The sequence below is a fragment of the Asterias rubens genome, chromosome 1 (genome assembly GCF_902459465.1).
Source record: "Asterias rubens chromosome 1, eAstRub1.3, whole genome shotgun sequence".
NCBI classification, from domain to species: Eukaryota; Metazoa; Echinodermata; class Asteroidea; order Forcipulatida; family Asteriidae; genus Asterias; species Asterias rubens.
The window spans coordinates 26,369,239-26,383,233 of NC_047062.1; the positions used below are offsets into that span (position 1 = coordinate 26,369,239).

At 38.7% G+C, this 13,995-nt stretch overlaps 1 protein-coding gene across 1 annotated transcript in view; it reads right to left on the bottom strand.

The window, feature by feature from the left end:
• The window catches only part of LOC117287972 (neutral alpha-glucosidase AB-like), a 37,044-nt gene that overhangs the window by 7,585 nt on the left and 15,464 nt on the right, over positions 1 to 13,995 (bottom strand). Inside the window, exons 7-19 of the mRNA XM_033768638.1 lie at positions 12,935 to 13,031; positions 12,088 to 12,189; positions 10,761 to 10,839; positions 9,961 to 10,134; positions 9,358 to 9,419; positions 8,345 to 8,422; positions 7,617 to 7,692; positions 6,822 to 6,948; positions 3,875 to 4,098; positions 3,423 to 3,519; positions 2,941 to 3,042; positions 2,000 to 2,058; positions 627 to 811 (exon numbers count right to left, since the gene is read on the bottom strand). Of these exons, the coding sequence (XP_033624529.1) occupies positions 627 to 811; positions 2,000 to 2,058; positions 2,941 to 3,042; positions 3,423 to 3,519; positions 3,875 to 4,098; positions 6,822 to 6,948; positions 7,617 to 7,692; positions 8,345 to 8,422; positions 9,358 to 9,419; positions 9,961 to 10,134; positions 10,761 to 10,839; positions 12,088 to 12,189; positions 12,935 to 13,031 (1,462 nt within the window). The remainder of the gene's footprint in view (positions 1 to 626; positions 812 to 1,999; positions 2,059 to 2,940; positions 3,043 to 3,422; positions 3,520 to 3,874; positions 4,099 to 6,821; positions 6,949 to 7,616; positions 7,693 to 8,344; positions 8,423 to 9,357; positions 9,420 to 9,960; positions 10,135 to 10,760; positions 10,840 to 12,087; positions 12,190 to 12,934; positions 13,032 to 13,995) is intronic.

A 13,995-nucleotide genomic window follows, 5' to 3' on the forward strand; every position in this document is an offset into this window, starting at 1 on the left:
GGTAAGGTGGATTGCATCTGGATATACATGTAGTACTGAATAATGACATGATAGAGCAAAACAAACAACAGACAAGGGAGGTAAGGTGGATTGCATCTGGATATACATGTAGTACTGAATAATGACATGATAGAGCAAAACAAACAACAGACAAGGGAGGTAAGGTGGATTGCATCTGGATATACATGTAGTACTGAATAATGACATGATAGAGCAAAACAAACAACAGACAAGGGAGGTAAGGTGGATTGCATCTGGATATACATGTAGTACTGAATAATGACATGATAGAGCAAAACAAACAACAGACAAGGGAGGTAAGGTGGATTGCATCTGGATATACATGTAGTACTGAATAATGACATGATAGAGCAAAACAAACAACAGACAAGGGAGGTAAGGTGGATTGCATCTGGATATACATGTAGTAATGAATAATGACATGATAGAGCAAAACAAAAAACAGACAAGGGAGGTAAGGTGGATTGCATCTGGATATACATGTAGTACTGAATAATGACATGATAGAGCAAAACAAAAAACAGACAAGGGAGGTAAGGTGGATTGCATCTGGACAATCAACATAAAAGACTCAGATGAAAACATGATATTTGAGTTTGCCTTACCTCATTACAGGGCTTCCTGTGTTAGAGCTTTTGTAGAATCCTGTATACCAGTAAGGTAGTAATGCATAGCGTGTTCTGATAGCTTTACGTACAATATCCGTCATGTGGGGTGGCAGGAGCCAAGGCTCACGTCGTTTGGTATCCAGATGGGCGTGGGCACGGAAGAAGGGTTGGAATGACCCTGCCTAGAGGAGGGATAAGTCAATTCAATTCATTTTAATTCAATTCAATTCAATTCAATTCAATAAACATTTAGTTTGGTATTGCCCTCACATGACATCCTCATAATCGGAGACTTTCTGGGATGATAGGTGGTAGCAGATTTACCCGATAAAGCCATTGTTGCGCATGTTCAGAACTACGTAAAAAATGGAAATTTACACGGTAAGTCTGCTACCACCTAGCGTTGGAAAGTCTCCCGTTGGTGTTTCATAATATTAACAGTGACAGTTTTAAACAGTAGTATAACAAATATTAACAAATCAGAAGGGCAAAACTTAGGATTGGTTGAAGCATTGGCTTCTGTACTCTTACCTATTGACAGACCCTCACTGCATATAAGACTCACAAAGACAAAGACAAGGGACAACAAAGACAGACAAACACATTTAGGTGTACCAACAATATACACAAAAGCAAAAAGCAAGCCATCATTGAATTGACTTATACTATTCAAATTATGAACTAATTATAAGTAATTGTTGTAGGTTGAAAGTAGAGTGATTACAAATTTAGCAGAACCATCCAAATTATTCCGGTATGTATTCCAGGATACCAGAATTATCAGGGTGGTTGAGATGAAAAAGGTTGATGGTAATAACCCGTGTCACTGCAAATCATTTCGTACAAATAAAACTGCATTAATGTTGCATTTCGTTTCGACAGTTCTGTGTGTACTGACAAACTCAATGGCACCTTTACACGTGTTTGACTGAAGCCTGTCTTGTGAAAGACACTAGAAAGGACTGGCTCAGAACCATTCTCAGCAGAGACACCGAACAGAGTATACTGTCTGAAACATTGAGTCCATCGGTTCTTCTCAGAACCACCAACCATCTCTAATAAGAGATTTATTTACATGGTGTCACTGAAAATTTCTCATGTTTATTGTCTTTCCACCATGCAAACCTTCAAGTCTTATTTATACCCCCATCACACCGAACTTGTTCTCACTACGTCCTGAAAAATGTAGCCTTGGTACAAGAAGTTGTTATTCACACTATCACTCAACTATCGCGATCCCCCGCTCGCTCCCTCCTCACCGGCGCCGAGCACATCGTCTTGCACAGAGATTACATTTTTCAGAATGTAGTGAGAACGAGTTCGGTGTAATGGGGGCTATTAAAGAAAGTATTCACATTAAGGAAACTTACTTGATACCATCTGGTGAGTAGTTCTGGATCGGGATTCTTGAAGAAGCCTCCGACATCAGCTGTAATCAGAAAGAAGGAAATATTATTTTTTAACTGCTATAATTATTGCCTATGAACTAATGACCATTGATTTTATGTTGACGGTTCACGATCAGAAACAACATCCAGGAGAAAATTATTAATATTTTCTTTTTGCAATTTTCTTTTATATTTAATAGGCAGATTTCTTTCTCTGGATTCTCCTTTTTCAGATTACATTCAAGAAACATGTAATAAATATTTGTCATTGTGGATTATGCATGGGAGATGTGAATGTCATTCCTGCTTGATAATAATAGTAATACTAATGGACAGCACTACAAATGTAGTGCGCCATGTCTGTCAGAAAGACACTCCTAGTACATAGAAAAGGAAGTAATGACGATACTTAAAGGGACATGCTGCCTTGGATCGGGCGAGTTGGTCTATGAAAAGCGTTTGAAAAGCGTTTGTTATAAAATGCATTTGGTTAGAAACAATTAAGATGATTTAAAAGTAGGATAATGATCCACACAAATATGCCTTGAAATTGCACGGATTTCCTTATACGTCGGTAACTAGTACGGCACGCCTTTTTTTAGAGTCAAAATTTTGACTCCACACAAGATGGCCGACCATGTTAGTTCGCATTTGTGTAGATCATTATATTCTACTTTTAAAACTCCTTTCTAACCATATGCATTTCATAACAAACGGTTTCAAACACTTTTCATTGACCGACTCGCCCGATCCAAGGCAACGTGTTCCTTTAAAGCCAAGACTGAACAAGTGTGTTTTCAGTATTGAAGCTGAAGAGATTGTCTTCTAGTCATGAAATTTGGCCCAGAACTTGAATCCAGTCTACTAGGCCGCTCAGCCCGACACACCTTGAGCTACACCCTCTGATTATCCATGAAGCTTACCTCCAATGAAAGGAATTCCAGCTACACCAATGGACAGTAACATGGGAATACTCATTTTAAGATGATCCCAACTTGCTTCATTGTCTCCAGTCCAAATAGCACCTGCAGAATTAAAGCATTACATGGACATTATACACAACTCCAAAATAGTTGTCAGCGCTTATATTAGACTAGTAAGCTTGGCTAAGAAAGCTGATGGGGCAACCCCAGAAAACCAATAAAGCCTTCTCAGTCTCAGAAACAGTTCTGTCTTTAAAAAATTCTCAAAGTCTACAATTTAAAGAACCTACAAATCAGTGTTGCCTATTTAAATTGCTGCAATCAAAATAAGCCTGATATGAAGGTGTACAAAATCTCAACAAGTTTTTCACTATTTTCACTAAAACGTGACCACAGGTTCATATTTTCACAGGTATGTTTCATTGTGTCCATTGAAAACTAGACCATTGATCTACTCTTCCCCCAAGAACGAGTTTACTTACCATATCTCTGAGATCCTGCAAAGAACGCTCTTGATAAAACAAATGGCCTTTCTTTCCCACCAGACCGTTTAATTTGCCCATCAACAGTTGCCATGTGCTGGAAAGACACAACAATCTTATTGGTACATTCAAATCATTATTCTTGGCAGAGAACAAAGCGAACCTTTTAGCAAGCCACTTCAACTGGTCCTCAGTTGCTTTAACTATCTCTGGCAAACCATTTTAACTGGTCCTCAGCTGTTTTAACTAGCATTTGGCAAGTCATTTTAACTGGTCATCAGCTGTTTTTATTAATAACTAGCATTCGACAAGCCTTTTAACTGGTCCTCAGCTGTCTTAACTAACATTCAGCAAGCCAGTTTAACTGGTCCTCAGCTGTTTTAACTACCATTTCGCCAGCTTTTATCAGGGAGAAAATATCAAAACAGTTTAGCAGCATAAGTTTTACATACCACATAATATCCATAGACGTTGTGTACATCCCTATGTTCCCAACCATCAGCATGTACAGTGTCTTTATGCATAGTAACTTCAGGTCCATTAAACACAGATGGTTCATTCATATCATTCCAGGTGAAGAGGTTTGGAGTAGAACCCTTGTAGTTCTCATACGACAGTTTGTCCGCCCACCAGCTACGAACATCAGCTCTGGTGAAGTCTGGGTAACTAGAGGAACCTATTGTGTCAGAGGTCAAAGTTCAAGGGTCAGCACTATGTTACAGGGGAACATCATGAATAACATGACTAGAGTGACCCTTACAGTTTCAGTTTTATCTTCAGTTTGTGATATTATCTGTTATTGCTGAGATAACTTTTGTCAAAATTATTTGTTCACAAATATAAACGTACACTTAAAATAACAACACAGAATATTTACATAAACAAAGTACACATGTTGTCAAGAAGGCAAAACTAAGCTTGGGCGATATCGATTTATTTTATTCACGATATATCGCCGACAATATATCGCGATATTCGATACAATTGCGATTAATAAAATTTGACATCATTAGTCTTCAAACTCCAAGTGAAAGTTGTAGAAGAGACAATCATAGCTTAAGAGAGGTGTTCTAATGACCTATTCTTCTACTTTTACTCCAAACCTATGGGGTGTCTCAGCAAGCAAATACATCGCGATATTTAATCGCTATTGCGATATATCGCGATTATCGCGATTATTGCGATATATCGCGATATATCGATATTTCGATTAAAACCAAATCCATCCGATATCGAAATCGTTTCCAAATTAATATCGCGATATTCGATAATATCGTGATATCGCCCAAGCTTAGGCAAAACCCTTCATTTTGTAAACCATACTTTGAAGTGACCCTCAAGACATTGTAATACAGAATCTTGTTTAACACCGCCCGCCATGCACATCCCACAATACAAGCAGTGTGCAATTTAAACCTTTGACTTTTATAATCAAGCTCTTCCCTTGGTTGAACATTTTCAGAAAGCCCTCACCGAGTGTAACAGACAGATAACACACAACTTGGGTTCAAACGTGTTACAGATGACACTGCATGCAAATTACTACCAACACTAATATTCTAATGGCGCACACACACATATCTCTGTGCCAAATCATAAAACACCTGAACAGACACGAGGAAAACCTGGTCATCTCAATCACCATAATGCCAACGCATTACCATTGCAACATTAACCATCTTAGAGACTGACCATTCACAGTCAACTGTTGTGGCTTTGAATGACAGATGTATTCTGCCAGCTTGCCATATGGTATCATGTGATGAATGCATCTACTCAGTACACAGTTAACCCTCCTACTGTCGGACCATTCAATCTGATCCACATTCATCTTGAGTGACAGTTGCACTGTGCCATGAGACATCATGCGATGAATGCATCTTCACAATACAGTCAACCCTCCCACTGTGTGAGCATTAAATATCATCCACTTTGGTTTTGAATGACAAACGCACTTTGTCAGCCTGCAAATGTCGTAATGTACATCATCATGTACATGTTTGATGAATGCATCTACACAGAAACAGTCAACCCTCCCACTGTGTGACCATTAAATATCATCCACTTTGGTTTTGAATGACAAACGCACTTTGTCAGCCTGCAAATGTCGTAATGTACATCATCATGTACATGTTTGATGAATGCATCTACACAGAAACAGTCAACCCTCCTACTTTCTGACCATTCAATATCATCCAAATGTGGTTTTGAATGATCAAAAGACAAACTAAACCAGCCTGCAATACAGCATCATGCAGGGAATGCTTCTACACAGTACACAGGATGTACATTTACGAGCCCTGCAGTTTGATTGGTGTTGAATGTTTGGTCAACTCACTGGTAAATGTTATTGAGAGTGACAAAAAAAACCCACAATAACCCATACAGTACGCAGAGACATGCCAATGTGTTAATCAGAAGAGAGAGCGCCCTTCCATGTGTCATCATCAGTAGGTGTTACTGTGAAGGACTTACATGCAGTCCAATCTGATGTGGGCTTTGAGGCTGGCTCCAACTTAACTACCAGTAAGGTGGGGATTCAACTTTGACCTTTGATCGGTATAACACATTGCTATGTGTGATCAGGGGTGTGTTTCAGTGCATATTAGATTAAAGTCACTGTACACATTTGGTAATTGCTAGTGTTCTCACTTGGTGTATCCCATAAGCATAAAAAAAACAAGCCTGTGAAAATTTGAACTCAATCGGTCATCGAAGTTGCGAGAAAATGATGAAAGATAAAAACATCAATAATGAACGATTTGTGGCTTTCAGATAGGAAGCGAAGACTTTAGCTAGAAGTCTTTTATTATTTTAGTGAGAAATAACCTCCTTCTTAAAAACATTGTTACTTCAGAGGGAGTCGTTTCCCACAATGTTTTGTACTATTAACAGCTATCCGATGCTAATTACCTCATGAGTTTTTAAGTTAATATTTGTTTTAAGTAATCACCGAACGTGTACATGTACCTTCCCTTTAAGCATGCAACACCGATTTAACAAAACAGCCCAACGGCTTCACCCGAGGCCTCTACCATCAATACAACAGTGATCCAGACATTACAAGGACCTGTTACAGAACACAATCTAATGGCCAACTTTCACAACCAGCACCAACTTGGATGATCACACACTACCACCACACCAACCATGATCAAACCGACCTATGACCTCCGCGTGCATGACCCCTAGCGAAACGACATTAACCTACCGGGCCAGCACCACCCCTCGTAATCTCCTCCATCGTAACTCTTAATCATCAGGTCTAGTTCCTTAGCTTCACTGTACAGTTTGTAATTATCATCTCGTTTAAGGTGCGGGTCTGCAGATGCCACAAACTACAAGATGAACACAGATTAAGACAGTTTGTAATGAAGGTGTTTGTTTTTAGTGACGTACCTGGCCAGCACCAACCCTCGTAATCGTTGTTATCGTGTGTCCTGACGACGTAGCCATTGTCTATTGCTTCTCTATTCAAGTGATATCCAGAATCCTTCTTGAGATGAGGGTCAACGATTGTCACCATCTGAAGACATAGTTAAGAATTTAGCTTCTACCCTCTACAGCCAACAAAAGACTGTAGAGTTCAAAGCTTTTCTGTCTTTAACATCGTAAGTGATATATTTGGTTGTTATGTGGAAGAGAACTTCAAATTAATACAAGTAAGCCTAGTTCCTACATGTCCTACTTCCTGTGAATGCAAATGAGATTCAAATTTTGATGTCACTAATTCCCAATGACTAATTCGCATCAGTTGACTTGTGCTCAACTCCTGCGAAACATTCCCTGTGAAAACAGCCCTGTGACATCAAAATTCCTGTCGCATTCAGGGAGTATGAACCAGGCTTTTGAACGCAAAATAATTTTTGTGCTGATTGTAAACTTGTATGAGCCTCAGTTTTAAACAGAATGTTAAGTTCTAAGAAAGACAAATTCATTCCTCAAACATATCTGCATCCATGCATCCTCTAGTCAATATATATATATAGCTCTTTGTACATAATTTACTTTTCAACAAGAATTTCCTTTTCAACATGAATTTCCTTTTCAACATGAAACTCGGTCTCAACGAACAAATGAGGGTTTCATTCTTGGGAGTTAGTATTTCTTAATTTTGTTTGTCGTCTGCTTTTGAACGAGACTTCACTTATTGGTTACCTATCCACACAACATCTAGAATCGTTTCTTTGATACCTTTCTTCCCTTGGCAGCGACTTGATTTTGCATCTCAATGGGATGGGAGAACTTGTGTGAATCCCAAGTCATGTACCTGTTCAAAGTAACACCAAGTGTAAGTTACAATCTCAAAAGCTGCAAGAGACAAGTACTAGTATAACTTATCACACAAGCATGACAAGGGCGAGTAGAGTTGGATATGGGATGCAGACGCACTGTATTTTTCCATATTTCCTTGAGCGCCCATGTGATAACGACTTTATCTTCAAGCAAACTTTAAGCAACCAGGTGACAATCAGCATTTGACGCAAACGCGGCACTTGATTTTACACTAGCTTCTTATCCTTCCCGAAAACGCTGTATGTTTTGCACGAAAATAGCTTGCTTATTTTACACATGTTACTGAGATGTGACGTAAAGCCGTTGGTCCCGTGTGTTGTGTAACAAACGTAAAAGAACCCAGTGCACTTATTGAAAAAAAAAATATGTTCACCCGGTGTTCCTGATTTGATTGGCAGCTTATTGTCAGCCCCTTGTAAACCATTGTAATGCGAAAATACACTTTGCTTAGCAATTAAGATTGACACACAGCTAAGGCGAATCTTAGGTCTGTGTGAAATCGGCCCCTGCTGCATCATACTGCTTAGCTATGGTGCTACATAATACATTACACAAAGCAAAAAAATAACACAAGGATTTGAGCATTCATTGAGGGTTATAGAAGCAGGAGGATGTTGGAACTATACCTTTTGCCATCGGTGTGTTCAATATCAAGCCATATTACATCATATGGAATATCATTCTCATCAAACTTGGCATCCACACTGTAGAAAATCAACAGAAAGATTAGAATCACTACGTCAAGATACTATAAACCATCAGGCTAAAAACAACAACAAATCTTGATGACGAACACACACAGATTGGTGGCAAGCATTACATACAGTGTGGACCTGAGAACAAAAGAGGTCCACATAAGAGCATGGTTTTATTTAACAGTGTTTGGACTTATACACACTTGTACATAGGATTTTCCCCAGTGTTAAAGAATATGATTTTCCTTCCAAAAACACGCCAAATTGGACTTTTAGAAGTCATAACTACAAACCCACATACATATCGCCCTCATTCGGTTGTTTGGAGGGATTGTTGAGCTTTTGTTTGGCGTGATGTTCAACAGGGGGTGCTATTGAAACATTTTTGAGAAAAACATGGTTGAACATGTTCTTGTTTTGCTTTTTAAACAATTACTCTGTGCACCAAAGGGTTAAGTGTACAGAACAAAGGAATGTCCACAGAGGGGATGTCACATAGAGCTGTGTGGAGTTTGATGAAAAACTGGTGGGTGAAAATAAACTTATTCTCTCCAAAATAAAATGGTGTACTTTCAGTCATCTCAGCTCATCAACAATCATGGAGACTGCTATCAATAGAGACATACTTTAATGTTTCTATAAAAAGTAAATTCTAACCATTAAAAAGCGAGTATTGAAAACCTAAATGTGTCAATATTCTTAACTCCAACAACATCAAATAAATAGTCACAAGTCTGACATACCGACAAATACACGATAGTAGTGCTATAGCTTATTCACCAGTTTGTAAGATTTGTGACAAAATTAATTTGAATTTAACAATTAACTACTGAACATCTTTTATATTTATTTATTCACACATTACCCCCCCCCCCCACCAAAAAAGTAGAAAACCCTCTGCAAGGGGTCTATCTATAAATGTTTCAGTGTTACATTTGACTTACTTTTTAACGTCATCTTCATCGTTGTAATTCCATCGGCACTGGTGGTATGCAATACTAAATAACTGCAAACCAAATAACAATATTGCATCAATGAACATGTTAGGTTCTCCATATTCAAGCTGAAAAACTTATCTAATGCCATTGATTCAAAGTTTCAAATTATTGATTGTACCTCCCAAAATATCATTTAAGTTGCACAAGAGTTTGAAGTTATCAAAAGATTGAATCTCGCCTAAAATAGCCCCGGATGTACACAGAAAACAAGTAAGCACTGAGATATTTTTTGGACAGAGCATTTCAGTCTGGAACACTTAAATTAATTTGCAAACTGCAATAAGAAAAAACAACTCGCTCAGCACAGAAATCTCTTGCTTAGCAAAAATAGGCTATCAGCAAAAATACACTACACTTTCATTGCTGCAACTGTTACCCCATTCATTTCTTGCTTCGCCAAGAAGTTTGCCAAGCAGATTTTTCTGCTTAACAGGTCTATCAAATTTGACTATGGACATTGCTAAGATGGTTGCTAAGGGCATCCTATGCTTTAACACTTGTTCACATAATAATCAAGCCGCAGCCACTATTGAATAAACAGTAACTTACTGGTGGCATTGATGGCATACCAGTAATGGTAGCATACTGATACATGACTTGTTCAGTTGTTGGTCCCAGTAGAAAGAACACATCAATGATACCACTCTCTGAGAACCAATGAGTATCAACCTGAGGTACTTCAGAATCTCTCTTCATGAAGTCAAGCATCCTGTTGAACATAGACTAAGAAAAGAAGGACGGGAAATACAATAACATTTACAATAGATGGAAATTTGCATCAGGGATAAAGAATCTCAGTGGTCAGTTGGTAAGACACTACTCTAGAATTGCAAAGGTCTTGGGTTTGAATCCAGCCAGAGTAATAATAAGCCTGTGATTTTTTCTCACAGAGCTCGAGGAAAGTACAGAGTATACAGTACTAACACACATCAGTATATGTATGGGTAAAACAAAAATTAAAATTATACGAGAATCTGATATTTCTGACTTCAACCATGCCAACCGTCCATCCATCAAGCCTGGAATTTCCCCTTTAAAAGGGCAAGGCCATTTTCACTTTGCAAAGGGCACTTCCATTGGAAAATCTTAAAAGTCAATGGGAAATTTTTAAAGAGGGCACCAAGGCCAAGACCAGGGGCAATGGAGGCCATAGCCCGTGTCATGTCTGTGGCCTATGTGTAACTCCAGGCCTGTACTATATAACAAATTTTTATTGGTTTGACAGTATTTCAGATGGACTTGTTGCTCTCAAAGATTGGTACAGGTATAAACTTGATTGTAATTACAATATCATTCTGATTTCTTTTCATTTTTGAAAGTAAGACAAAATAAACGAGCTTTAATCTTACCTTGTCTGCAGTATTGGAACTAATATCAATCCATGTCTCAGCAGAATTAAGCCAAAATAAACCCACAGTTCTCTCTGAGCTAGATGAGAAAATAAGCAATAATCAGTTAAGATGCACCCAACATCACAATGTTCCCTTTTTTTTTCATTTGTTCCATGATTTGATGTGTTTCCTTAAAGACACTGGACACTATTGGTAATTGTCAAAGACCAGTCTTCTCACTTGCTGTATCTCATCATATGCATAAAATAACAAACCTGTGAAAATTTGAGCTCAATCGGTCATGGAAGTTGCGAGATAATAATGAAAGAAAAACACCCTTGTCACACGAAGTTGTGTGCTTTCAGATGCTTGATTTCGAGACCTCAAATTCTAAATCTGAGGTCTCGGAATCAAATTCATAGAAAATTACTACTTTCTCGAAAGCTACTCCACTTCAGAGGGAGCCGTTTCTCACAATGTTTTATACTACTAACCTCTCCCCATTACTTGTTAACAAGTAAGGTTTGATGCCAATACTTGTTTTGAGTAATAACCAATAGTGTCCACTGCCTTTAAATCTAACCAAAAAAGTTGAAACTGGAAAAAAGTTGAAAACATGAGTGTAATTTGACAAAGTGATCACAACTTAAAATAAAAAATGGATGGTCTGCCCTAAGTCTGCAGTATCTATTGCCAGTACTCAAAATACTCACTGGACCATTGTAGCACTTGTCCAGCTACCCCATCACTGAATCAATCCTACAGTTTAGTGTTTTTCAAAACACACACTTTGGAATATTAAAGCCCAGTTCATACTTCCTGCAAATGCAATTGCGTCACAAATTTTGGCGTCACAAATTTCGCATTAGTTGAACTATGTTCACGTCCTACGAAACGTCCCTGTGAAAACGGCCATTTGACGTAAACCTTCGCTTCGCATTCCCCGGAAATAAGAACCAGGCTTTCCTCATGTATACTTTACTCCAAACCCCTTCAAATGTCAGCAAATATAAAAACAATAATAACATATTGTTTATATCTTTTACAAAACATCATAGATCAATGGACAAGATCTGTGGTTTAATGAAGATTGTTTTGACATTTGAACCGAGAGTGAAACCCTTGAGTTACATCTTTCTTTCTTGGTGATCACTTCACTTTTGCAGAAACATAAGAGATGAAGATAACTTGCATAATTTCCCCAAACTGGGGAAAATCTAGAAAGCCTCAAATGACAAAAAGAGACTAAAGGCAGACAAAATGCTGAAAACATTTCAAGATGAATGTGTTGATTGACTTTCATTAGTGACTTCTGTTGTTGGTTGTTGAGGTATTGTATACTCACCTATGAGCTAACATGTAGGGTACAGAACCATATAATGCCATAGGGTTGTATAACTCATATTCAAACACATCCAGATTGTACAAACGGTAGGGATCGGTGCTCCTAAAGTGAAATGAGAAAGTGAATTACTACACATTCATAAATACCTCAGGCAGTTTCACTATTGCTATTAGTGGAGAGCGCGTCACGTGGGGGTGTTTAAACCTTTGATAATGAACAGTGTTTATAACCGGTTGTGAGCGGATACTCCGCGCTAGTCTTGGTGCAAGACGTTTCTTGTTACGGGTGATGCGGGCGCTGTTGGTGAGTTTGCCCCGCTGTGTGTGAAAGGAAAACGAGAACGTGTTGCACCAAGACTATACGCGCACGAACGGAAACTGTCGGAAAAAGGCGTCTCAGTCATAACATACAACACACAGACGTTGTACATGTACATACAGAGCTCAAGCACGTCGGAAACGGATAAGTTTTACAGAGTTTCTTACTTAATTACGCCTTTTAACCAAAAAGGCATTTATGAATGGGAATAAAAGAGTAGTGACTCATTCTTTAACGGCTGCTTAAAACCTTGCAGGGTCGTTGCCGTGTGATAAAGGCCCGAGCTGAACGTTATGAACGGCCGTGAAAGAACTCGTCGCAACCCTTTTATTCCCTTATTCATGGTTAAAGATCTGTAACACTTCAAAATGTGTTCCAGTCAATGTACAACATTACATTAATAAAATTTTACCCACTCAGTTTCCCTTATGGTTCATACCTTGATAGGGGTTGCATGTGTGATGTAATTTTTGGAAACTAAACAATGCAACTTTAAAACAAATCATTACTTCCGCCAAAAAATACTTACACGGTAGTCTTTAAAGCAAAGGAGTCAGCATGCTCTGGTATGCCATAAACATGATCAAAACCAGGAAAAGAAAAATCCATTCCAACAGACGTGGGACCTATTACAAAATTATAAATGTAAGTTATTTCAAATTAAATCAAAGTATTTCAGCCCAACTCTTGTTCACTCTACCAAGCCATTCCCAGGTAATATAATCCTAGATAAATCCAGGGGAATTTTCTTGGGAAAATTAACACTCAGTTTGCTAACCCCAAAGGTGTGTTTTCGCTGTTGTAACAAGTAACTGTTTGGTTTGACTTGGCCATTGGTTAATCACTAGCCTATAACCGAAAACAGTTATTGGTTACAGCTGTGAAAACGCACTCAAGGTTATCTTGCATACAACTCTTCTCTCAACCGTGGGTAACTATTTCTCGTAGTTTGCCTAAAGTCTTCTTATTTGAGTGGTGTCCTCGGTCAATGCTTTCACAAGAGAGGTGTTCCCCATTTCTCCCTGTCCCTCATGCCTGAAGATATTTCTCCAGCTGTCACAAACCCAGTGTCTCTTCTAAGTGTATCAACATAAGTCGGGTGACTTTGACCTCTTCGGGCTTGACCTTGTTTGGGCTCCCAAAAAACAATCTCCCTGGCTGGAAGCTCATGGTGGCGTTAGCAGTGCCCTGCAAACTTTACTCTGCTTGCGCAGATTTTTGCACTAAGCTTGGGTTTGCAATTCAAATATCAAAAGGTCAAACAATTTTCCAGGGATCTCCCTGGAAATTAACCATATTTCAAAGGGAATTCAACAAACACCAATGCAACTAAAACTCTGCTGCTGGACTGCGCCTGGTACCTTTAATCAAAGAAACGCAACCTTATCACTCCAATTCCATAACATCTTCACTAACTGCCGATCTGGCAATGCATTGATTACAAAATACTCCTGCTCACATTTAAGGCCCTGAGCAGAACAGCTCAAAGTTACATCATTAAGCTGCTCCGCCGTCATCAAGCTCCTAGATCTCTCCACTCCACTTCTCGTAACTTCCTAATGCCTAACATCCACCACACCAAGGACTAAA